Source organism: Clinocottus analis, unplaced genomic scaffold, assembly GCF_023055335.1.
Source record: "Clinocottus analis isolate CAN_PGR_092001 unplaced genomic scaffold, fCliAna1.0.p SCAF_2, whole genome shotgun sequence".
NCBI lineage: Eukaryota > Metazoa > Chordata > Actinopteri > Perciformes > Cottidae > Clinocottus > Clinocottus analis.
The window spans coordinates 8,455,568-8,482,707 of NW_027175931.1; the positions used below are offsets into that span (position 1 = coordinate 8,455,568).

The 27,140-nt window shown below is 40.8% G+C and overlaps 1 protein-coding gene across 9 annotated transcripts in view; it reads right to left on the reverse strand.

Moving 5' to 3' along the window:
• Positions 1–11,393: 11,393 nt before the first annotated feature.
• Positions 11,394–27,140, reverse strand: part of LOC137790320 (arf-GAP with Rho-GAP domain, ANK repeat and PH domain-containing protein 1) — a 41,664-nt gene continuing 25,917 nt past the window's right edge. For 7 of the 9 annotated variants that reach the window (XM_068584451.1, XM_068584453.1, XM_068584450.1 and 4 more), the window contains 21 exons: positions 25,827–26,001; positions 25,553–25,687; positions 25,180–25,315; positions 24,863–24,965; positions 23,962–24,154; positions 23,700–23,745; positions 23,273–23,436; positions 22,691–22,903; positions 21,868–21,973; positions 21,621–21,768; positions 20,991–21,074; positions 20,770–20,847; positions 20,178–20,295; positions 19,310–19,423; positions 19,085–19,230; positions 18,907–18,989; positions 18,347–18,406; positions 16,234–16,297; positions 15,681–15,839; positions 14,201–14,238; positions 11,394–13,479 (listed from right to left, as the gene is read on the reverse strand). In XM_068584451.1, the coding sequence (XP_068440552.1) occupies positions 14,218–14,238; positions 15,681–15,839; positions 16,234–16,297; positions 18,347–18,406; positions 18,907–18,989; positions 19,085–19,230; positions 19,310–19,423; positions 20,178–20,295; positions 20,770–20,847; positions 20,991–21,074; positions 21,621–21,768; positions 21,868–21,973; positions 22,691–22,903; positions 23,273–23,436; positions 23,700–23,745; positions 23,962–24,154; positions 24,863–24,965; positions 25,180–25,315; positions 25,553–25,687; positions 25,827–26,001 (2,346 nt within the window). In that variant the 3' untranslated portion in view covers positions 11,394–13,479; positions 14,201–14,217. Of the gene's footprint in view, positions 13,480–14,200; positions 14,239–15,680; positions 15,840–16,233; positions 16,298–17,417; positions 17,647–18,346; positions 18,407–18,906; positions 18,990–19,084; positions 19,231–19,309; positions 19,424–20,177; positions 20,296–20,769; positions 20,848–20,990; positions 21,075–21,620; positions 21,769–21,867; positions 21,974–22,690; positions 22,904–23,272; positions 23,437–23,699; positions 23,746–23,961; positions 24,155–24,862; positions 24,966–25,179; positions 25,316–25,552; positions 25,688–25,826; positions 26,002–27,140 lie in introns of those variants that run through there. The other 2 variants (XM_068584455.1, XM_068584456.1) reach the window with 2 other exon arrangements.

Below are 27,140 nucleotides of genomic sequence, written 5' to 3' on the forward strand. Positions count from 1 at the left end.
TTGAGTTTATTTAATTACGGCTCTCTCGTTGTCCTCGATGGACTGAGCAGGTTTAGTATACTTACAGACCCATGTGAGGCATTCAAAAGCCTTTGACGGTTTTATAAATGCCTGGAAGACATGGGACTTTGTTCTCCAGGCCTCCTGAAAAAAGAGAAGGCCTCACTTTGTTAGTAGTGAGTGGTCACTCCGGCCTGTCATAATATCCTCTCTATGACTGCATGCCCTCAGACTGTCATTCCCACTGAGTATGGTTTGGGGTGTGTGCGTGTATGTGTGTGTGTGTATGTGTATGTCTGTGTGTGTGTGTGTGTGTGTGTGCACATGTGTGTGCACGTGTGTCACAGGGCTCCAGATGGCTGCTGGCTGACTTAGCGGGATGAATTAAAGGAAATCATATGAGACAGTTGTGCTTATCTGTCCACACTTCAAAAAGACACACACGCATGTACGAGTTGTCTGCATGTGCATCAGTGTTTTGGGGGGCTTTGAGGATTTGATCCTCTTTTCCACCAAATGTTTTTATTGGTTCTCATCTCTTAGCTCAATTTGTTGTTAGTGCAGACGATTTTTATGAAGCCAAATTCATAAGATCAGATTTACAAAATTGTCAGAACAAAACTTGTAATCATGCTCCTTATGTGTTGCCATTGACAATTCCAAGCAACCCCTTTGCAACAAGTTATATTGTATCCCTTGCTCCTGAAGTGGCACAGGTTCATGGCATGGCTAGTGAAATAGCTAGCTAAATAAAAGTTGTTCATGATAATATTGTAAGGCCATGTTACCGTCAGTATCCTCACATATTTAATCGATTGGTTGAATTACTGTTCTGGGATGACCTATAATCTCACACCTTCAGATTTCTAAGTAAACCTAAATTCCACACGTATAATTATTATATATTTTGGTCGTAATTCGTCACATACAAAAGTCTGTGGCAGAAAAATAAATACTTTGGAATCAAAATGTTTGGTATCACTTAGGCTCACTGGAATGTACATAAGTTATGCATCTGCTTTCTGCTCTGCGGCCTGTCCGGGCTGCTGGTTTTTCCTCTGCTCAGACCATGCCAACCTGAGCTTGGAAGCTCTCCTTCTGTCAGCTCTTCCTTTAGGTTCAACCATGGCACAGACCACATTCTCAGCTGATCCCATCATATGGGTTTAAAACAGGCTACGCCATTATGTTTCCTCTAGAATGCATACAAATTATGATATGTTCAAAATAAACCCTCGCCTAATAATTGTGCACACAGTGTACATTCAAAATAATACATTTCAAATCAAATACAATTTAAATTAAATGAAAATATCGCCTTATAATCTGCTAATCATATGCTTCAGCAGTCTTCATTTTTGCAGAACCAGAAGTTGCTTTTCCAATCTGTGACAGCTTGAGTTGCCGGTCAGTGACACAGACCTTTTCTGCATCTGGAGCCCATTTTCCTTTCTCTTGAAAAATCCCACCAACTTTCCCACGAGCGTTGGATGTTTGTTTGGTATCTAGTTGCCGCTTTAGCATTGGAGCCTTCAGTGCTGCGTAAGCTAGCGTTCCCACACTCCACACACTGGGCTCTGGGCTCTGCCTCGTTAACGCCGTTCACAAAGCCCTACTTAGTGAAGTCAGGATTGTACTTGAACAAACATTTACACTTTTGTGAGCGTTTGACACCACTTTCGTCTTAATTTTCTCACTTGAAATACTTCTCAATAGCTTTTGCTACAAGCTAGCGGCTGGCTGAGTTTCTTCTTCTGCATATTGGAGCTCGTTAAACTGACTGTCGCATTCCCGCCACCAAGCGGTGGGAAGCTACACTGTAACTGAGCATCTCATGGATAACAGAAATATCTCCTGTGTCTTCAATTGATAACCTATGCAGCCCCGGTGGTTGGGGGACTGCTGCTCTAGGTGATCCTAATGGACCCAAAACCCTATCCAACTCAACTATTGACAGTCCAGCACTATTTCACCTGCATGCTTTAGGTGTCGCTGTTTCGATCCTCTGTTACAGGTGCTGACTGCCGGGGAACAGGCCTTTAAAAGGCCTCTGCCTTTGGCTCGGGAGGGACGAGAGGAGGACATCCGGTGTGTCACGGACACTGGCACCATTTATCTTTTAAATTGTATTTCGTTCCTTTACCGTTACTTGAGTTAGTCCTACTTAAGTGATTGTGAAAATAAATTGTTTTTTCGTTAGCAGCTGCTCGTTGTCTCCCTCTTTTGTTACATCTTTGGAGCCGGGTTGTGACAAAAGTCATTTTTTAAGCTTTGGCTCTTTCTGCTCTGGTTCAATAAACCTGTAAGAGCCATCTTTGTTTTCCAGCATGTTGTACTCAATCAATGGTTAAAACTCAATAATGGGAAGTGTGTGGAGACAGAAGCAATTGATTTCAGGCATGCAGATTAAGAACACTTTGCACATGACAGAATAACACAGAGGCTCAAAATAAACAATCAAATAGTTTTATTGAAGATTTGTAAAGGTTCACTTTTTATTTTTCTATTCATCAGGTGCAGTCTTTGACAATGGAAATCTCAGGCTCCCTTCAACAATGTTCATTCAAATTTAAAGAAAAACATATGAATGTAACGTATGAACGCTCTAAGAACCATGTCTCCAGCACCTAAAATCTACCTCTAAATCTTGATTTATTTGATTTACCTACATTTTACAATATAAGAAATTACAGCAATCTAGTTTCTGTATTTCCCTCTTTTTCTTAGTGCATACATCATCCGTATATCAAATAATACAACAAAGAATTAACCCTCAACACGAGATGCGACACAGACACCCACCTAGTCTCACACAGATGGAGGCATTTGTTTTTCATTTTTATAACAGAAAATAAAAAACAGATATGTTTCTGGGGTTCAGTGGGAGACTATCGCGTCACACATCAACCAGCACTGTGCCGCAACACATGTACGCATAACAATGACACACAGGGAAACAAATAATAAAGTTAGAGGAGCGAGAGATGAAGATTTTAAAAAAATGTGCGGAAAAAGAGAAATGAGGAGAGAAATGAGGGTCAAGTTACAAAGTCAAAAGTAGTGCGCACATTATTAAAGTTTGGAGAATTGTAATGGAAAAGAGTGGGGAATTGTGTCTGTGTGCCTCTCTGTGTGTCTTAGGTTACAATCTGTGTTATTTTCAGCAGTACAGAGTTTAGCCTTTTTCCAAATAGCTTACATAACTCAGAGAGCATAACCCAGGAATACACACACACACACACTTTGAAGGCCCTGTGGCGACATCATCTGCACAGTCTCTCTATTTTCTCTTTCGGTCCCTGAACAGAGTCAATGCGGTTTTGTGCTCAGAGGGGTGATCCCAAACTGTAGACAGATGATGCATGAAGACCTCCCTTGTCTGCACATCGCCTATCTGTATGTCATATTTTCAGCACCGTGGCTCAACCTCTGTTGTTCCCACCGGCCATGATAATACAATCCACACAGGTGTGCACAGACATGCCTGCGCACAATCTATGAGTCATATTCAAATCAAAGAAATGTGCAATGCTTTTTTAAATCCGGATTTAGCTTACACTCATCTGTGAGAGTCACCTGAAAGAAAACCCTTTGCTTTCCTGGAGAAATATCTGTAGACTGTTCATGTTTATTACTTATCTTTGAACTTATCTTCATTTTTCTTGAATGATCTCTTGACTGAACACAGTTAATACAGTTGTTTTACTCATATTAATCCCTCTTTTACTATGAAGCCATTGAGACATTTTTACGTTTATATTTACAAAGTAAAAATGTTCAATTTCAAATGTGAAATGGGACCACAAGTGGGTCTTAACAAAATGACGTCAGCATGTAATATATTACATAAATTGTGTGTCCCTTACCCAAAAAAAAGCATATTGTCACTGTCCCGTGTAAATCATGCATGTTCATTTTCTTGTTCTTTTTGGACATGGAAGGATTAAGTGTTCCTTGTAAAAACTCAAACTAAAGAAATCATTCAAACTATCCCAAAAAGGCTCTATTGAATTTTACAGGATTTATAAGTTTTGAGGAGAGTTAAAATCTAAATTTCCCATGTGATTTCTATTTCATGCATTCTTTCATACACATTTCTCCAAAGATTCAGAGTATCTAGGAAAACCTGCGAGCACTTGACTAAATAGAGTTTGTGCACGCAGTGTGAGTTTGTGATGTCAGTCGCTGTGCCGGATTGGGGCGGGCCAAAAAGGGGATTACGAAGTCGGTAAAATATGCCAACACAACACTGTATTGTGTCCTTTGTGCGCCAGAGGGAGGAGAAAATAAGAAAAATAAGAAGGAGATAAGAATATAATAGATAATAATTTGCTGTTCAAATGTTTAAAGAAAAAGGTTATTCATGCCGTTGGGTCAGAAGAGAAATGTGTCTGCTGGCATATAGATGATGCCCCGACTGCTACAGCTGCCTTTATAATATAATACAGTGACGTCACCTGCCCTGCAGCAAGCTGTGTGTGTGTGTGTGTGTGTGTGTGCATGCCTGTGCGTGCCTGTGTGTGTGTGTGTGTGTGTGTGTGTGTGTGTGTGTGTTTGTGTGCGTGTGTGCGTGTGTGTGCATGTTCATCAAGTCAATCAGGTTTAATTAAACTGTGCAGTGATTAAGGGGCAAATTCCTCAGTCTGTCAGCTTGTGCACATCCTGTTCCACCCTCTCATATAATCTCTCGTTCTCTTACACACACACACACACACACACACACACACACACACACACACACACACACACACAGTGTGTGAGTGACTATTGTTGCACAAGCCTACAGCATCTTTAGAGTGACTAATCTACTATTAGCACTTGTCTCCCAGGGCCTCCCTTCCTTCATCCTTCTCACCACTCCCTTCTTTTTTCTTTCCCTCTGACCCTTTGCCTCCACCATCGATTAGCCACAAACAAATAGAGACACACCAATAAATAAATCAAATATATTACAGTCATCCAGAATGAATTAACATTAGGTTTTATTAGGATGTGGGTGGTGGATGTGTTAGCAGTCAGTGTAAATTAGGAACACTGGGCCCAGTTGGACCTATCTCCTACCACCAGATATCTGGAAAACTTTACAATCTTCCGTTTCCTCCTGTGCCAATTCTTATCCCTTTTATACCTCTACACCTTGCCCTTTTCTCTTTCTTTCATCTTTCTATAATTTCTTCTCTTCCTCCCTCCAGTCTTTCTCTTACCCACCTCCTCCTCCTCCTCCTCCTCCTCCTCCTCCTCCTCCTCCTTCTCCTTCTCCTGAGTCTCTGCCTCCATGGTGATTGTATCTGTGAGATAAGCTGGGTGTCAGACACGAAATGTTCTCCAATTTCTCTGTCTGCTGCCGGTGAGAAATGGACAGACCGAAAGATAAAGTCAGAGAAAGACGACGAGGGACGGAGTAGGAAAAGTGGGGGAGGGGGGAAGGGAGATCCGAAAAGACAGGTAGAGGGGAAGATGGAGGCAGATAAGAAATGAGCATAGGGAGGAAAAAGACAGAAAGGCATTTATATTTTATACCGTAGGCATCACTTGTCTAGATCTGCTTGTAATTGAGTAAAATAGAATAAAAGGCCTACAGGAATAGTTTATGATCTTTAGATAATGAACAAGCAGAAAGAAGGCAAAAGACAGATAGCCTGCGCACCAAACTTGGGAGGGTGTTGGTCCCTGTACCGCTCCTCTCTAGCCGGACTAGGGCAGGACAGCTAGACAGTCGTAGTCTGATTGACTGTGCAGAAATGGAGAGAGAGGAGGAGAGCTGTTGCCATGGGGACTAAGAGAGCGGCCTTTTCCCTTTTTTTTTTTATTGCAAGGACCAGTAATTGGTGATAAACTGGAAGGGAGGGGCTAGAGGGCGGTAATCAGAGGCAGCGAAGCACGGCGGCTTTCGCAGAACTGAAGTAGTGCTGCAAGACTCACGGAGTGTGTGTGTGTGTGTGTGTGTGTGTGTGTGTGTGTGTGTGTGTGTGTGTGTGTGTGTGTGTGTGTGTGTGACAGAGAGAGCGTATGAGATACAGGGAGAGAGTTTCTGTATGTTTTCCAGTCAGCTGGAGGTGACTGAAGACAAGGTGTTAATGGATTGTATGAAAGGACACTGTGCAGATGAACTGCATCCAGCTGAGAGATGCTCCGCATGGTACCACAGACCATCGAACCCTCTTAGACTCACACAAGTTTACTCTAACTCCATTTTCATTTACAGCCTGCAGGAGGAGCTTTGGGGAGAACAAGCCCCCCCCCGCCCCACACACACACACACACACACACAGATGCACACACACACATACCTATGAGCCACGTGCAAACAACTGAGGGTATATAGAGTGGGATGAGAAGAACATCATTTTGATGTCAGAACAAGGAAGCAAAACATCTACATATCACTGCAGGTCTTTTAGCTGTGTGCTTTTGTCATGTTCCTTTCAAATTTTGTTGCTCTCAGAGCTGTGTACTCTACATTTCAACTTGAAGGTCAGAGAGCTGGCAGGCAGTTTGTGTGTGTGTGTGTGTGTGTGTGTGTGTGTGTGTGTGTGTGTGTGTGTGTGTGTGTGTGTGTGTGCGTTTACTGCATGCAGGGCTTAAATGTTGCTGCTCAAAAACCCCAAAATCATTGGCTTTTCTGAGATTTAAGATTCTCCTGTGAGACATTCATATCAGAATCTCTTTGTCTGCTTCCATCGAAACAAATCACGGTCCATTTATCGCTGTTGTGGAGCTTTTGATGACATCATTTGTCATGAAATTGTACATGTTTAAATTTCTATTCCTCTGAAGACAAAATCAAGGTCAAGTATGTCAAGGTATACTTGTATGAGTAACATATGTGGTAAGGCAGGCCATGGGCAGCCTGACATGTGGGACCCGCGCAGGGGGGCAGGGCCATTAAAAAGGTGTGGGAAGCTCACCTGCGCCTTTGATAGCGAGCACACCTGAGAGCAGCTGAGGCCAGCCATGTGGAGACTAATTTGGTGAGCTCTTTTCTTTTGATGCAGGTTTTGAAAACATGATTTTACTGTGTTAAGTATGTTGTAATGTGTTGTTGTAATGCTTTCTTTCTTTGTTTTTAAAGAGCTTTTGTTTTTCCCAGACCTTTTATAATTTACATGTCGCTTTTTTTAAATATTCATTGAGCATGGGCCGTTTATGTTTGATTTGAGCTTGTGGGTTTTTGTGTTGGGCTGAGGAGAGAGGCCGAGTGACAGGGCAGCCATTTTACATCGGCATTTTATTATTGTGTTATTTTGGTTGGTTTGCTGTGCCTGAGTATATTCTATATTGTTTGTGTGATTTATTTACTGTAGCTCTGTCGCCCTTCTCTCTCTGACCGTGCAGTTTAAGTACCACAAGACTTACTTTTGGTTTGTGCATTTTTGATTTGAATATTTTTAGCCCTATTTATTAATAAAGCTTTTGTTCGGTATTTAGTCTCTGACTCCAGTTTATTCTGGATATTGTGGTGATTTATCAGCAGATCACACAGAAAATACTTTTTTAGCCAAACAAAATTGAAAATGCATATTAGTTCTGAGGGAACATAATTTTTAGGACACAAGGTTGGTGTGAGGGGGGGGGGGGTCCTGCTATATATAGATATATATATATAGATATATAGATATAGATATAGATATATAGATAGACATAGAATTTACTGTTTCTTACTCAAATCATACTGCAACATGGTGTCTCATGTTTTCCTGTCCGTATCGCTCTACTGTGAACTATCTGAAGATGTTCCAGCTATGATGAAAGCGTAGCATCCAGGAACATAGGTGTTGTGGAGAGCCTTCAAAAGCAACAAGTTAGCTTTTATAGGCTCTATTTCTGCATAGGTTTGCAAAATTGCTGCTATATTTGTGTTTGACATTTGGACCGATAGTGTTTCCAGTGATCCTGCAGCTCATCTGCTGTTATTTCAGCCAGCATTAGGAGCAAATATACATGAGTGGACCATAAGTGTTGCAATGTTTAAGGTTGGTGATGGTCTGTTGGTGCCATTTCAATTTATTTATGTTAACACAACACGTGAGTCTAAATACACTGTGCCTTTGATTGGTAAACATGTACATTATGAACATTAAAATCAATAATTTGCATCTGGCTGCTAACCTGAAGGAGTTTGTGATTATCTGCTGCATAAATGACTTACGGTCTTATGTAAACATCATTTGGCTGATTTCTGCATCAGTATTTCGCTCACTACCAACAGAGTCTCTTGGGATGAACTCCCTTCCCTCTCATCTCTCAAGCTGCTGCTTCTTCTTGTCCGTCTTGTTCAGGCATTCCTGTGATGGTAAAATTAAAGTGACTCCTGGCCTTTGTTAATCAATCTCAAAAGCCCTTTCAATGAGGTGACCTCCATTTCATTGATAGACAATATAGGCCACAATTAAGACAACAGAAAATTAGGACAAAAGTGTTCAACATGGGTTGCACATAAGTCAGGAAACCCAACTACTATAACATCTACAGGTAACACATTGTGCCTTTGGGACAGAGTTGACCTTTTAACTTTAGGGTCACATCCTCTTTTCTCTGCATAACCTCCTAAATATGTTGTCAGTACACGACAGAGCAGCTGTGATGTTTTTGAGCCCTCACATTTCATTATTTTAATCTAAATGACAAGTTATCCGAGATTTCAGTGCACGACAAAGAACAAAAGGTGTTGATCCTTGCAGGGATCAACACCTTCGATGCAATCAGTGCTTGCTTGGCTGGTTTCCTCGACAACACAGCAGACGATTTCTGAAGGTGAAATGATTTTGTTTAGGTTCTAAAAGGACAAAACGTGTAACGAATATGAACTGAACAAAGTCCAATCGATTATAACCTGCAGCCTTAAGCTGGAGCACATCAGTGGTGATTAGTGGGTGGCAGCAGGTTTTTGGCAGAGGGAAAAGTTGCAGGAGGTGGAGTGATTATCCAAATCTGGACTGATGCTCCATGCAGCTCAACACTGCAGGTGGAGGGAAAGGTGCAATGAAGGACACAAGGCATGACTGTAAATAAGATTTGTAGGTTAAAATAGTATGCCACAGATAGCTGGAGTACATGATTAATACACGTTGAAGAGAATATCAAATCATTCCTGTTGTAGTCAGGGCTTTGTTTGCTTTTAGAGGGGACATATGGTGCACATTTTCAGGTTCAGCGCTGTTGATAATGTTTACACGCCGTTTGTCTAAATAAATGTGTATTCACTCTGTCTGAATGTTTAATTTTAGAAACAGTTTTTTTTTTTTTAGCCCCCCCATCCTGAAAACTCAGTCTGCTCTAATTGGCTTTCTAGGAAAATATGGTGCAGTCGTAGCCTTTGCAAAGGTAGATTCCAAGTCGTGGGTGGAAGCACTCTGATGAGTGGCGGTACATTCTTATAAGCCTAATTGTGCAGGACCAATTGAGAATGGCTTGTTGAATTGCATTTTTCTGACTCGGCAGCCCACAAAAACTGCTTTAATTCACAGTTAGTGTTTTCAACACACCGGATACCCAGATGCACTGAAACAGTGGCGTCGTCATGACATGTCCCCTTTTAAAGACTGCTGAAGGTAGAGAATAAGAAGAGATTCAACACTAACGTAAGAATCAACACAGTATAAATTGGTACAATTGACAATGACTGTAAATGTTAATCTGACATGAATTACAGAATAATATCAACAGAACGAATTGTCCCTGCTCATTACCTTTTTTAAAGCGGTGTGACAGGGCTTGGCGGAGGAATAGTCGTAAGACAGCAATCAAAGAGTCAAGTTAACTGTCAAACCGACCCAAAGTCAAAACACAAACCTAGCTCCTTCACTTTAAACCCCAAACTGCCATAGCTAGACCACCTTCAAAATGCCAAAATGGTTCACTCTGGATAACTGTGACTCATGAGAGAATAGAAGAAATAGTCAATCAGCTCATGGTGTGCTGCCGCATGCAGAGAGCGGGTGGGGCACCTGGACTGGAAATGTATTGGCCTCCGTGCGTTTACCCATTACAACTGCTGGTCGTCTTGAGAACAGAAGCGGCCAAACCCTTCACATTTCCTCCTGGATTACGGTTTAGTAAAAATGGAATGTGGGAAGAAAAGACACACAAATATAAATATTTTGCTGCAGTTATGTCCAGTTTGATGCAAAAACATGGATTGAGTGGAATGTACGAAATATAAACATCGTTGCAATGTATCAAAATGCTAACTGAAAAGCACAAAATACTTGTTACACTACGTACTAATGTTCAGTGTTTTCCTGCTGCATTAGCTGCTGGTTGACTAATATTTTGAGAATGTACTTGAGGTGCATTGTATCTTCCTGCAGAAAATGACAGCAGTCTTTCACAATGCACCCAAGCACACACACGTTTCATTGCTGAACCGTTTCAGCCTGAACTTAACATTAAAGAGGTTTCTGTCTGCTGATGCAGCACAGCATGCAGTGGGGACCAAATTAAAAGGCCCGCACTCACGCTGTCCTTCTTGCTGTGTGCACCGTGTGGAAATAAGGGAAACTGGCTCACACAGGTGGATGTCCAGATTCCTGTGACTGTCATTGTCCCTCCGGTTGTTTGTCCGTTTTAGACTTTGTGGCACACAATGAAAGTTCATTTTTGTTGTTGGGAGCTGGCAGGTGGGCTGCCGTTGGCTGGCAGGTCCCGGCGGTTGCCACCTCATTTTGAACATTATCTCCGTCTTCCATTCATGGCCCTGCTCTGAACCGCACTCATCTGTCGTCATCCCTCTGCTTTATGCAACTGCTGCTCTGACCTATGTAGTAAAGGCCATTTTAGTGTTCTTCCCCCAGTGGGTGCCCTGTGTGTGTGTGTGTGTGTATGAACGGCATCGTGAAGGTTTCCTGCGTGTGATTCCCTCGCGGGGCTCAGCGGTGTGTGTCTCGAGGTACATAGTGACCCTGATATGTCAGCTCTGCTTAGAAGAATGAACAGAGAGCTGGTGGACCACCGTGACTCACATACACACACACACAAACCTCCTCAGGAAGACCCCCTCAGGGCTCACCCTATGATCACTGTACCCCACCCTCCTGACATTTTTCTTCGAAGCACATCTATAGGCTTCCATTTTACAGATGTAGCATGACATTGTCATGAAGCCTGCAGGCCTTGAAAAGTTCCTGCCCCTATATATGTGTGTGTGTGTAGTCTATGTAAATGTAAAGTGCTGTGTACGCGTTCGTAGCCTAGCTTACCCTGTGGGGCAGATTTGAGCTGGACTGTGCATGTGTTCTTACATGAATTTAATAAAAGTAACTGAAGAATAACAAGTAGATTACCTAGAGGGCAAAGCAGAGCGGGAGGGCATCAACCTTTAGCAAGAGTAAAATGAACTGTATGACTATGCATTATAATGATATGCATGTTCAGACACAACATGCATACACAACTAGCTGAATGCGTTTATTGAGTTTAGGAAATGGAAAATCAGTTAAAAGGTGGAGTAACAGAATAAGAAACAAGGCAGACAGAGAATACACCGGCATGCTCAGGACTTTTCTACTTGACTGATGATTCAGTGTCGTAAAACAATCTATGAAGGAGGTTGAGCCAGGTAATGTGAAAATATTTCTAGAAATGTCTCCCAAGTTAGTTTGAAATATAAAACAGAAAATAAGTGACAAAGTATTCTTCCAACATGGCTTCAGTTATTTTCAGTTATCGCAAAAATTAAAAAGCTTTTAGTATCAGAGGGGTAACAATATACTTGGTTGTGTCTGGAAAAAATGGAGAAAATGACAATTGGAAATCTGTCTGCCAGCTGACTGTAAAAAAAAAGAGAAAAACCTCTAAGTGTCTCCAAGAAGCTACATAAGACACTGTGAACCGAGTAAGATTGTACTGTGAAGAGATTTAGATAGTTACGTTTAGTTATTGCTGATTGTTGTCTTCATATCACACATCTCTAGAATGAAGCACTCTGTGGTCCCATAAATCAATCCAAAGTTTGTGGTGGGACGTAAAGTTGATCGTTTTAATGAACCGTGCAACTTGACAGAGCTTAAAGATTAGAAAGGTCTAAATCAAAATAATTATTTTGTGATTAATATTTGAAACTAATATTTGTACAATTTGTGTTAAATGGTTCAATGTTGCAAACAATTAAACATGAATAAAGCAGTCTTCTCTCCTGCAGGGGTCTATGCTGGAGGGCAGCTGCCGGCGCACGTACATACATGCACACACAGAGCTTAAAACAGTGTTAAAAATGAACATTTGTCTATGAGGCATGACATCTCAGCAACAGAGGTGGAGCTCTCTACAGCACAGCATACAGCGTCCTCTGCTGTCCAAATAAATAAGAAATATTTCCAGCACGAAATAAGCGACAGGTGGCACATGCGCAACTCTACAAGGAGGTGAAGATGAGCGGGGCAAGCTCAGGCAGCTGGTAAGGCAACCGTTGACAGGTTAACACAGTTAATGCAGATTGTCTCATGACTCTCCTTTTTGACAAAACATATATTAACATTTGAACTCAAATAGAAGAATGATAGATTATAATGCACTTTAATAGTTTTTTTGTGCTTCCAGGTCTTTCACTTGAACTTCTACACCCTGTTTTGATAAACAAACTAGAATAACTAATCCATAATGTAAAACTTCATAAATACTTCTGGTTAATGACAAGCTACGCATAGAAAGCAGCGTTGAGTGTGTGAAGTGGACACCACTGATCAGACCAGGGCTGAACACAATTTCATAACGGACAAAACTGGCACACAGACATATTCACCTATTTTACCAGATGTGCACATATGCAGACAAATGGCTGTGAGCACAAAGTACAGGAAAATAAGAATAACAGACACATATCCGTCACTTGTCATTTCTCAGCTCTGTGCAGAATCGGGTCACCGTCTTCTGTGACGTCGGCCTTGCTTCCAATAGCAATTGTTCAATTTTGAACTGCAGGTAAGCAATAGTTCAGAATAAAAGCTAAAAACATCACATTATAAATCTGATTTAGCTATTACTGCAAGTCAATAAACTTTATTCTCCCATATAAAAAAAGAGCTAAGCATTTAACGCTAGTGCCGAGAACAACTCCACTAAGGCTTTTCTGAAATGCATTGAAGAAATTAAGGTTTCTCTCAGCATGTCTTTCATGCTTCCATCCCATAATGCAATGCAGTGTTAGAGTCACGTGCCACTGACCAACAGAAACAGCTGAGCATTGGGCGAAGACTTGCTGTACATCCATCTTAGTCCTTCAAACTGTCACTCTTTGATTTTTGAATGCCACAGCTCCCAGTGGACATCAAGTCAAGAAGGGTTTTGTTGTGCGGGGAGGCCAGTAGACGATATATTTTACATGTTTGTCCATTTACATTTTAGCCCAGTTCATATTTAAAAAAGGAGCAGATGGCAGTCTAAGGTCATAATCCACATACAGTACAGGTGTCCATCATTCTGGCCCTTACAATCGAAGAATGATATCACTGGAATGCTCAGAGGTCCTCAGACTTGTCTGCCCTTTAAAAGAACAGAAATCCAGAATTAAAATCAGTGCTATCACATCATGTAATTTATATTAATTTGTACGTGAGTTGTAATCGATTACAGCAAACTGAAACAAACAGTTTTCACCTCTTTATTTAAAACCAATGACACACTTTTCCTTTAAAACATCAAGCTTAAAATCTGTCTCCAGACTACACGTGTCTCTAAGGCTGCTGACAAAATGTGGGCGTATATGTACATACTGGCACTTCAAAGTATTGTTTTTATTGACAACTAATATGTCCATCATTTGGTTTTTAACAAACAACAAAACAGATTAAAACATATGAAACGAACGAAAACGTGAAACCGAATATCACACTTATTATACATAACCAACTCCTAAACTTATAAGTAACATCCAAAGATAATCAACTTACAAATATGAAACTGAGACAAGTAGCATCCCTCATTTTAGAAGCTGTAACAAGCAGATTTTTGCTAAATAACTGAAATGTTTTATTACAAATTATTACTTTTGTTCGACTAATCATTTCAGCACTACATACTACTCAAAGTCAATGATGAACTATAGCAGCACTTTTTTTAGAGTAGTATCATATTTAAGTATTTCCTCCATTAATTGTGTCATAACTGGCCCATAGCCCAAAGTTCATTATGTGTTCATCATCAGAAGTGAATCAAAATTAATCTAGTTTGAAAATGGTATCTTGTAAATGTTAAATTGTCTTACCTTTCTTGCATCGACCATTATCGAACATCTCTAAAAAGCTGAAATATAAACAGCAGAGGTGTAAAACAGAGGGAGGTGACAACTGATTGACATAGGACAAGATGTAAATGTAGGGTGAAAGACATTAAGAGGGAAGCAGGTGTTGATGGTACGTCTAGAGAAAGAAGTGTGAAAGCAAAAAGATGTGGTGAATGTGTGATATCAACAGTCAAAAGTCACAACAAACATCATCGGGTCAACCTCGAGAGTCATCACACACACACACACACACACACACACCACTACCTCCTGCTGCCGCAACATTGCCAAAGCAATCACACCTCCTCTCACACTATAAATATTATTTTTTATCAAGTTGATACACTGAAAAGAAAAGGATCAATAGAAAATTATCTGGATGGCCACAACAACCCTGTAATTATGTTTTTGACAATGGAAGTAACAGCAGACTGTGTTGAATTATTACGTGCTTCTGCAGCAAACAATGAGAGGCCTGTGATGGCTATAGAAACACCAGAAGGAGACGGCTGCATCATCATGTTGTGGACATTTGGTCCCATACCACCAAGACTGAGTGCACAGTGAATTATGTTGGATGGCTGCACTCAATTTCTTTATGAAAATAAGAAAACAGATGGAGAGGGTGTTATGGATGTTGTTGAAGAGGTCTGGATTAATGTCAGTATGCTTGAAATGTAGTCCAACAAACTTACAGTGGTGATGCTTGTCAAACTCTTGCCAAGTACATAACTCTGAGCTGATATGCCAGAAGCATTGCTGTGAAACATAATGTTGACTAGCGGCCCTATTTTGCCTGTGGCCATGAGTTTACTTTAAATGTTTTATCCTTAGTTTCTGTATTTTGCAAAGCTTTAGCAGAGCCTCAACAGAATGACCTTTGTTGTAATTTTCGTTTTATTGGTTCTCAATCCAAACACACAATATGAAGATGCTGCAGTCTACTCCTCTTCCCCTCATCTGGATTCTTAAACATTTTTCAACGCAGACATAATCTGATCACGTATTCACTAGTCCTGTAATATAGGCTAATGGGCTAATGAAAACACTTCAAGGAAGCGCCCTTTAGTCTGTTTTTCGTCAAAACAGCCAGTTTAAGAACCCAGATCCTGTCATGATGAATAAATCAAAGATGAATCATGGAACAGAGATTATTGATACTGCACAGATGTGACCCCCAACTCCTGTCTTCCTTTTGGCAGAAGTAAATTACAATGAGAAGACAAATATGAAAGCAACACTCAATGTTAATGTTTTTAATGAAGTAGAATTCTGAGGAGCTTTTTGTCCTACAAATGGATAGTACTAGCACTTGGCCCGTGCAATTTTGTTCATCTCTTGGGTGAGGATCAGGGTTGAGGGTCTGGACTACCTGTTCAGCATGAATGTCTCTGATATGCCAGTTGCTTTAGTCTGGGCTTCCTGGTCTAGATTAGTCCCAGTGATTGGTAGGTTCACTCACAGCAAGCGGGTCTTGGCTGAAAGCTGCCACGCTGTTCCGCATCTCATTCTCACTGCCACGCAGCGGTATCAGTGACACATTACCGTGACGCGTATCCGGCAACACGCGGCTCACTCGTGTCTGCTGGAGTCCGTCCTGAGGCCACACATTTCCATCGTACTTTAATGAGGAGTGGTCACAAACACAGGGAGAGATGAAGAGAGGGAGCAAGAGGAGAGTTTACATTAATGCAATCCTATCAACAGATTATGGGAAATATTCATGTAACATCAGCATCTTATGTGCTATTTAAATGGTTCTGTTGAAGTATATTCAACAAACTTTGCAGTAAGATTAGCCTTAAAAATTATTGGCTAGTGGAAACAAACTGCAACAAATTCCAGGTGTGTGTGTGTGTGTGTGTGTGTGTGTGTGTGTGTGTGTGTGTGTGTGTGTGTGTGTGTGTGTGTGTGTGTGTGTGTGTGTGTGTGTGTGTGTGTGTGTGTGTGTGTGTGTGTGTGTGTGTGTGTGTGTTCGCGTGTGTGTGTGTTCATGTGTGTTCGTTCGTTCGCACCTGGATACTGAGGAAAGTTGCATACCACTCCCTCATTTCTGACTGGGAGTCACAGCAGAGATACCTGCAAATAAATGGAGGACTGTTAAAATAAGGCTGTGTGTGTGTGTGTGTGTGTGTGTGTGTGTGTGTGTGTGTGGAAAGAAAACGTCAGAGAGGCATTGAGAGAGAGAAATTTGGAATGAAAACCAGAAGAAAGAGAAAGATATTGACACATTGTCTCTTAAGGTGCCCGGTGGTAGCGCCACAAGCGTAAACACCAAGTGTGAATCCTAAATTAAACTCCCAACAAAGAAAGAAACGCTGATTAGGACCTTCAGCGTTCGGTGTGCGTGCCTGTGTGGGGGAAAAGTGTATTTGTGTCGCTGTAATGTCTGTGTGTGCGTGCATATCTTATGCCACTCAGGTTGCCGTCACATCGCCCTCAGAGTCATTAGCGATGCTATGGTGCTGAATAAATAGGCTTTATTTATACAATGATTATTGTTACGAGCAGATTTAGACTACAACAATTATTCAAGGGCCCTCCACTGAGACACAACAAAACACTGATACAGACTGAAGAACTAAATAGGATACAGTATAGTGTGCATAGCAGACATAAATTTAGCTACAGTCCAGAGCTTAAGCACACATGCTAACTCACACCACACACACACACACAGGTCCTCCCTATCTCTCTAGTTTGCCTCATTAGGGCCAACAGAGCTCATTAGTGCTTATTGGGATTCAAAACAGGACAGAGACTATTCTATCACACATACCTACAGTGCAGTATTTAGTAATGTCCTACAATACATTTACTTTCTATGCAAATAACTGGGCCGCTTATTTAGAACATTATCAGCTGCAGAAGAATAAATGCTGCTCATTATCATCTTGGGTTTTTATAAAAGGAACAGAATAAAATTTACATAATGTTCTGAAAATTGAAGTAGCTTAATAAGTGCAGCGACTGCAAGACTGTGCTGATAAAATGAACACGAGAGTTTTGAGTGGATGGAAGTAATAAGAGGATAAAACTAAGCGAAATTAAGTGCAGGTGGGTAAGTAAGATTGGGAGAGAGAGCCACATGGGCACATTCTCATCTGTTTTTTCCATAATTTGACTTTCGGCCTTATCTCAACCACTCCTCACTAAGTTTGCATTCGTCTGAAGTCAATGCAGAATTTCTTACTTGGTATACATTTTCTCCCCTTCACTGTGACGTGTTGCCTCTCTACTTTCCACTTTCTCCCTCTGACTTCTTTATCTTTCTTCCACATTCCCTCTTTCTCTCTCTGTGTGTGTTTCTTCCGCTCAGGTGTGTTCTTTACTGTGACCAACACGGCGATGGAGCGTGACCAAGAGAGGATACTGCCTACAGCGTGACGAGAACAGCACTCCCATTACAACAGTGCTGATGTCTACCGCTGTTGACAGAGTAGAGGCCCACTGTAACTTGAACGCATGGACACACACAGAGCATGCAACATATTCAACCGATGTACACACACAGACAGATGTATATTATGTATGAACAGATTAGAATAGAGGCATAGTTACAGGTGTACATGTTTTTCCCTCCTGGGTGGAACCGACCTTTCACACACAACCCGCTCAACCTCCCACCCTTCTTCAAACACTCACGCAGTGACCTGACCTATTTTTTTTTTGCTTGCAGCAAAACTGCAAGCTTTTTCTAACAATGTTTATGTTTCCATGCAAATCAAAAATGTAATTATACTGCCACTAAGGGAAAAATTGAAGTGCCTGCTAAACATAAGGACAGCAGAATGACCGAATAAATTTGCACTGAAGGCTGCATTCTACTGCAAACAGACAGAAAGTGGCAGTAGTGTGTTGTAATATAGTATGATGCTCTAAGTAGCACAGCAAGAACCACATTTCTTAAAGATTTAAAAAACTCATAACTTCAGTTCTATTTGCCATACTGAGGGAAAATAGTTAAAATCAAAGTAAAATGCTGGTAATAAACCATGTGTGCTTGTTGAAACTGACAACATGAGCAGGACTGGCCTGAGCTATGAGTACTATTGGCTGACAGCTGTATATTTTATGTGTATGAAAAAGGTCAAAATGTAGTACGTACAGAACTGGAGATCTACTCACCACTGCTGTCTCTTTTGCTTCTCTTGTTTCTTACTCTCATACAGGACTGTCAGCCCCCAACTAGAAACAAAGAGACAGAAAGATGAAATTATTTTAACAGCATTACAACTAGCAATGTCTCAGCATTTCATATACTTGGGCTAAGTCTGGCCCCTAGTGGTTATTCTCTTTACCAGTCAACATGAGATATTTTATTCTTTATTTTTACATTTGTTCATTTGTATTATTCAATGGATGCATAATTTAGTTAAATAAATACCAGTAGAGATTGATAAACAAAGTTTACATTAAAAAAAAACCCCTTTTTTTTAATTCAACAAAAAAAAATTGTTCTATTAAACAGAAAAATAATCCAGAAAAAAAAGAAATGGTTGTATTCTTAAATGCTATAGAAGTGCAATTACGCATTCCTTTTCTGCCAATAGGTTTAGACCGCAATAAGGCTCGTACATTTCAGCAAGTAGTCTATGTTCCTAATATTCACATCACACAAAGACTGCTTTGCCACTCGGTAATTGTGAGGACAGAAAGTGGCATCAGTGCCAAATGTATGTACTCACCATGTAGGAGGACGGACTTTCTTTTTAATACCAATGTAGACCCTAAGGTTTTTTACTGCCCAATCACGTTCTGGAGTGTTACTCTGCCAGACAGAGAGAGACAGAGTGAAGAGCTCGTGAAAGAATGGGACAAGAAAATGACAAAGTCACATTTCTTCAGTAAATCTGTCAATCTTACTCTGACTTCCTTGTACAGTCTGAGAGAGTTGGAATTGAGGATGAAATATCGGTCGTGGAATATTCCAGCGCTCCGTCCCAATCCCAAGATGCTTCGCTCTTCTCCGAATTTCATCATCCCATGTTTGGATGCATCCACTTTACTGGCTGGAGGGCAGATTATTAAGATTAAAGAGGCGTGGATGAGAACAATGCAAAGATTTAGAAAGTTGGTTTGTGCGTTTACCCAGGTAAAGCATCATCGCTTCCATAGCGAGGTGTTTCTTGATGAGCAGATGGGAGTCGGTGCCAATGGAGTGCAGGATGGGTAAGACTCGCTCCTGATAGTGCAGTGGACGTTCTGGAGGGACACACAACGCAGTGAAAGAATTTTAAGTATCCATAAATTATTGACCTGATCGACTCTAGACAAACAGCTCTTGAGCCCTTGGCGCCATAATTGACAAAGATCCATGGTTTTAGGCTGTGTTTTTGTGTTTCTACTTCAGTGAGCAATGGAATGCTGATTTGGCAAAGTGTCATTGCTTTTCATCCTTGCAAGTAGTTTGTGCTTTGACGCATGCCTTCAAAGATAAAAATATCTTTGTTATTGTAAGAAAAAACGTATCAAACAAGTAACAGAGAGAATCCCCACCCGTACTTTTTCTAATACTCTTCTTTTCCCCTCTATCATTCTTCCTTCTCTTCCTGTAATCAGATTTGTTTAATGGCCAGTCTATAGGAAACCTGCCAAATCAGTAGTGAATTACAGGCATTAGATAAGCCATCTCCTGGCTTCTGGGTGTGGAACCAGATGTCATACATGCCAGACTCAAAACAAACCACGACACAGTCACATTGTTGACAATGAGCTTCTTGCCTCTGGGATTTGGTGTCACTTTGAGTAGGTCATGCTGCGTTTTGAGTGGAAGGCACTTCACAAGTTTTGCGTCATTGTTTTTGGTTAGCTTCAGGCCTTTTTGTATTTTTCATGTTATTTTGCATGCAAACTCATGTTGATTTTCTAACCAAAAGAGCCTATCTGTACATTGGGAAAAACATCATCTGCATCAACATCTAAATGCAAAACCCCTCTGCCTTTCAATCCTCCTCACCCATTTCCTCCTTGTCGCTGACCTCCCAGCAGTTCCAGTAGTCTTTGCTTTTAACTCGGATGTTTCGGCGGTCCAGGATCTCACAGGTCAGCTCTGCTGCCGTCATAGAACCAGGGATCTGAGGATATAAGTAACGCAGATACTCCAGAGTCTTACTCTCTTTTACAAAGGGCAACGTTGTTTATTATAATCATGACATACCCTAAAAACTATAAAGGACTTGTAATATGTTGTATGCAAATACTCTGGCACATGCCCAAAACTTGGAGAGATGACACCAATGGACCAATAGTATTTCTTTAGCCCCCATATTTAATAATCCAATAATTATAATTACTCGAAAACATACAACAATTTGTCAACTGAGTTTTTTTCCCTTATATTGCTAGAGTGAGAGTGCTCTTGACCATTTTGTGAAATGTTCTCTTACCTGAGAGAAGAGCAACAGTAAGAACATTTGTGAATCCCAGATACCAATGAGTCGTAACAAAATAAGAAGAATTCGAGGATACAAAAACAAATATTTGGAAATTTAGTCTTATATTACTTTGTGCATTAGGCCTATTGTGTCATCTGGTGAAGTCCAGGTCACCTTGACATGTTGCTCTGCTGTGTCCTTCTTTTCCTCCAGGTACACTGTACAGATGAAGTGCCCTCCAGGTTCAGTACTCTGTGGGAGTACATACACACACACACATATATTAGGATAACAAAAAATAAAATGCAAAGATGCCCAACTGTAGCAAACAGGTGCATGCATATAAGCGCTCAAACAGCACCGGAGAGTCTTTTGTGCGAGTGTGTGTGACTCACGGGAAAGTTTGGACTAGATTTCTCTCGCACTTTGATGATAAGACTGATCTCTTCCAGCTGCTTCTTTAGCTGCTGTTCATCCACCTGCAAACAAGTATGAACACAATCACACAAACAACAAATCAACTATTAACTGACATAATACTTTAATGACAGCATCATGCCAATCTTTAAATCCCCACCAGGCCTTCAACCCTCTTTGTTTACTCATTCTCGGCTTTCTGTAGATGGGAAGTTAGTACCTTTTGACAATGGCTACAGGGATTTAATTCTAAGATCAAGACAGGCATTCCCATCACTATGCATTTCTTCAATCTCACAACTTTCTTCTAGTTTTCTCATCTGCTTCTCTGAAAAATGTGTTATAAGAAGTTAATTGTATCAACACAAAGTAATTTAATGATTATAATAAAAGAAAAATATAAGACTGGAATCAAGTTTTTGTACATTTTTCTGCTTTTTTGGAGCGTAATCTTGCAACAAATATAAGATGGCATGATCCCAACCTTTTGCACTCTTCACTTCACCATTCACTGATGGCATCACTTTATATAAATAAATCAGCTTCAAGAACAAATTTGTTTTACCCTCCTGTCATCCCTCTGTCCAACAGTGAGCAGTGAGTCTGACCTCAAAGATGAATGTGTAGTGCTGTATGAGGTCCTCTATGGCACGGCTAGCATTTGTGTCCTTTCCGTCGCTCTGAAACAGTGTGGGACCGAACACTATGGCCAGGTTATGGAGGTTCATCTGGTTCAGCTCAGAAAAACGCTGAACACTAAAAAAAAAAAAGAAAATTGCAGGGAAAATATACATTGGTATATGCACAAAGACATGCACTGAGGTACAATATATTTTAAATGTGTTTGTTTCTCACCAATAGAGGTGGTTGATAAGGGCTTGTAGTGTAGCCTTGTTGACACAAGGCAGTCTGTCCAACAGCAGCTTGAACTGGGAGATTTTCTTGCTTTCATCCTGAATAGCTGCAGTAAGAGACAGAGATGGAAAGGAAAAGAGAAGTGTCAGGAGGGATGGGGAAAAGACGGAAGGTACAGGATGAAAGTGTAAGAGAGCAAGAAGAAGAGGGAGAGAGAGATAGATGGATATGATATTATTAGACAAATTCAGTGAGGGGGGACGAAAAAAAAAAAGATTCAAGAAGAGTTAAGTGACAAGCTCCTGATATAGAGTTACTGTAGTGCTCTGACCCAAAAGCCATGTTTGTAAACTGACATGGAAACAAGTTTAGGTTTGTATGGAGTTTTGTCTGAAAACAGGTGTCAGAAAGGTGATACTTGATACCTAGCTGCAGCAAATCTCCAGCAAATATGATCTGGCAACTGAAATCATTCTGCTTCGATTATGTTTCCTGTATTGTTTAAATAATGAACACTCCAGAGATTACAGTTCTCCAAACTTTCTGGAAGTAAAACTTAGCCACTAAAACAATGTTAAGTCTGTTGGGACAAGTTGCAATGTAGAAAATAATCCCTTAAATTGTTACAACTGTCCGGCGCCATTGTATTGGAGTGGCAGCGGAAGTCTTACAGTACCTCCAAAACTCATGTTGAAAATATACAATCCACCTGGATAGCCATGGTTTTATGGAAGAATAAAAACAAATAGAAACATCTGTGAACCATCACATCCTCAAATCCCAGCGTGACTAGACGGCACGGCAACAGTCTTGGGAATCTTACCAGCAGCATTGAGCCAGGTGCTCGCCTCCTCTGATGTGAACAGTCCCTCCTCCAAATTCCTGAAGAAGCGTTTGAGCATGGTGGAGACGTCGTCCACCTGGTGCTCTCCTTCTCTAAGATGGACCCTGCGAGCATCCTGACGGAATTTCTCACACAGCATCGTCACACGGGAGTTCACACCGCTCTTACGATATATTCCCTCAGAGGTCAACCCTAGGGGGAAAAAAAGCATACACAAGATTATTTTATAATCCCCAGCTATGTCTCTACTGAACCTCTCAGAAAATACAAACTGTAACACCATTGTATGATTAAAAAAACCTTGTTCATCCAGCATTCATATTTAATTTCAACAGAAAAAATGATATGGTCCATTACAGATTCAGAAATAAACTGAACTCATACAAATTTAAACTTTGTAGAAAGTTTGAAACACTCATTATTTCACCTCAAAACTAGACCTAATTTGGCCAAACACTGCTGATGCATTTGGCTTCTGAAGGCTAAATCCTAAAAGCACATTGCCGTACTGGTATAAAGACTCCTGTGATGTAAATGCCCGACAAGATATGTATCTCTCACCACACTGCGTGATGTAGCCGATGCAGCTATGGACTATGACAGGTATGTCTGTCTCTGTCAGCTGCTGCTGGCTTAGTGTGTCTCCTCCACACCCCGCTGCCGCCTGGATGGCACCACACCAGCCGGAAAAATCCAACTTCCTCTCTCCCTCTATGTACAGCGTTCTGAATAAAGAGAGACACAAAGGGGAGAAGAAAAGTGGTACAAAAAAAAAGAAAAGAAAAAATGGCTTACAGCAAGTGAAGAAGAAATGGTAAAAAATAGAGTAAGGATGGGGGGGCATTTAGAAAAGACCTGAAATAATTCAGCGTAAAAATCAAAAAAAGATCTACATTACTCGAATGCACACTGTATAAAGTGGCTTTACATTGTGTGACAGGTTGTGAAGTCATTGTATCACTATTCTAAACAATCTCCTCTCTCTTACCTGCCTCTCTCCACCAGAACCAGCACCTTGTTGTCTTGTTGAATCGCTGTAAAAACATACATTGATGGTTCTCTCATTATTTCACTTAGCAATACTTTTAGACCAAGTAAACTTTACAGTACGTCTGTCCTTTAAGCATTTATATTTAACACTCGAATATGTTTATTTCTAAATGACTGTTCTGTCAATCATCCCTGTGTGTGTACAGATAACATTACATATCCAGTGAGGAATGCAGTTTGCATACATGCGTCTTACTCACAGAGTTCATTTAGTTTGCGGAGTTGGATCTCCTCTTCCTGGCTGTCGTCCAGGTAGGCGTGAAGTGTGGAGCCCACTAGAGCAAACCAGCCAACCTTGGATGTTTGCAGGTTCAAGCCGTCTTTACATTTCAGCCGCCCAATCCGCTCAAAAGCCAACTTCAGTAGCGGCTCTGCACTGGGTGGGATAAAGCTCTACAATAAAAAGAGGGACATTATGGCTTTTTAATACAATGCACATTAATCATTGTTTGCTTTCTCTTTTGATGATGATTGCCCACTTCAGTCTGTGCATCACTGAACCCCTCTGCGAAAAAAACGATACTAATTAAATATCCTGGTTAAAACTCCCGTACAGTATTTTAATGATTGCAAAGGGAATTGCTGTCTTTGTGGCTAGACTTCCTGGAGCCACGGATGTGAAGAAGGACAATCTACCATCCTGGCATTTATGTTTTGTATGATGCTCTGTGTTGAGTATCAGCCAGAAGATGAAATTTGTCAGAAGCAGCATCACTTTGGTGTAAATTCAATTGTTTTTATAATAATTGCAGCATTTTGTGTACAATCGCGTTGCAACATCCACTTTCATTAGTTTCTGCAGAGCAGACAGTCAAAGTAACTGTTGCTGCACATCATCATGCTGCTGACAATGACATCAGCTGTAAAGAGTGCTGTTCGGAAGGAAGTTAAGTGGCACAGGAAACAAGTCAGCATTAGCTGTCTCTCTCCGGACCACTAAGCAGCATTTCCCATCTCAGCTTAGCTGGAACTGCACACCTTCCACTTATCAGAGCTCTCCAATTTCACGACAGAAAAATACCTTCCCTGTGTAAGGGTCCACCTTAAAGAGAAAGTAAAAGGGTTTGTGTGTCTAAAACCCAATAGGTATTTGGCGGTTACCTTGGCAATAGACTTGACCCATTCCTTGTGGCCATCTCGGTCATCAGTGCCAAACAGATAGAGACGCTCTGACTCCGAGTAAAGTTCAAAGGTGTGGTCATACCTGAGTGTTAAGAAGAGAGGTTAGGAGGAAGTGAAAAACAGGAGGAAAAGAGATAAGAAAAATACTTTGAATCAAAAAGCAATCTTTATGTTCATCACATACATTGTAAATAATTCACTTCAGTTTTAGCTCTGTGTATTTTTTCTTATTACTGGCGTTTGTAATTTAATACAAAGAGTAAAATGAATCAGTTTGTGTGTGTGTGTGTGTATACCCGTGTCTCTCAGGTGCGTCAACAGCCAAGCAGACTATCTCTGAAGCCTTCAAAGCACCGTTAGGGTTCGAGTTTTTGTCACTCTCATAGTAGCTGAAGGTGCCATCGTTCACAGTGCACCAGCGACGACTGAACTCTACATGGAGGGACAAGTAAGGATTGACAAAGCATAATATTAAGATAGTAATATAAATGGCATCCGTAGACACTGTAGTCATGTATGTTTACAGCATGTTGTCACTAATTGTGTAGATAACTACTGCATGACTTTGTTTAGAAAGAGGCTTTACACAGTGTCTCAAGTATTTGTGTTCTTTGTTACTTTAGGCAGGAGTGTAAGTAAGTGTTAGTGGTAATTGGTTGACATGAATACCCTCTTTGCCCTTGCGCTCTGTGATAGCCCGAGCCATGGATGCAGTCTTGAACAGGAACCCATTGTGAGACACACAAGGTGGTGCTGAGTAGTGGCGTGCCTCCATGCTTTCAATCACCTCTGACCGCGGGAGCTCTGCAGGAAAACAGACAAACAAAAGTAATAGTATAGATATCAAATGACAACCCAGATAGTATATCTGTCACACATCTTGGATAAATAATTTGATGAATGACAAACAAAGGTGTTATGTGCATGTGCAGTCCTACTGTACCTGTGTTGAGATTGTGGCTTATTAACTCAGCCTGTAAGAGTTGCGAGTGTGCGATGGCCAGGGAGAGAGCAGTGGGCCAACTTGTCATACCAGTTGAACAGTTCACATCTGCACCGCAGAAAACCAAGCTTAACGTTTCCAGCACATCGCTGCACTGCACATTTATACAAAGAGCCTAGGGAAAAGGGGAGAGCAAGAGAAAATCAAAACACAATTAAATCCTCATGTACAAAAATAACAGACAGAGATGTGTTGCTTTTGCAATGAAATCCAGAGTGCACAGAATGCTCCCCTCAGACTTACGTCAAATACTAGATGTAAAGATACCATTTCAGTGACGGGAAAATCAAACCGAATGAATGCAGCAAGACAAATCAGCATATTATTGGGGGTTGACTAGAATAAAAATATCTGAAATTGCCTTTTATAGTTAACCTGCGTTACTCACTGAACCTAGAAAATCTTAACCTGTTAAACTAAAGACACACTATTGCAGTACAATTAAGTTACAAGGGAAAAAGAAACATGGTAGGAATGAGAGCTGCAGTAAAAATGGGGAAGAAAGACATAAAATGAGTAAGAAAGATACGAAACTGATATTAAACTGATGACTTTTGCAATGTGGTCGTGCAGCTGCTGACCTGGATTTAATCCTGTCATGGGATTCTGTCAGCTTTGAGGGAAACAGCTGAGGTCAACCTCAGTGTGTATGTCTGTGTGTTTTTTTGTGTTTGTATGTGTGTGTGTTAAAACCTCCAGCAGGCTCTCGGCTGATCCACAACCACCAACAGTGTAATAAGCATCCTCACTCTACATGGGCGAGTACCTGTCAACACTGCTGGGACTTTACCAAGTGGAAGTTAATGTTGTCTTTTTTTGTTATTGTTTCAACAAATATACTGTACCATCAATAAAAATAAAAAAACTCAAGTAATTATTTGGGGATTTATAGAACCTGTAGAGGTTATTATTCTCAATTATTTTAAGTCTTGTGCCAATTGTGCAGTCCACTTTAAATCCTCTATATGGACATTTAATCAAGATTGAATAACAAAGAAGCCTGGAGCCATTTTATAATGATTAGTCTGTAAGTCCCCATGAACCGTTCATTTCAAAAGGAACAGAAGTGAAGTGAACCCTGATCTAAGAGAAGATGAAAAGCTAACTTGGCTGATAACTTTCACAGCTTTTGTGTGGGACTGCACAATTAATGCACAAATTGTAATTCAGAGGTATTGAAGCGCTACATTTCCCTGAAGAAACTATTGAGGTATCCATTGTATTTCCACTATATCCAAGTAGACGATTACACAA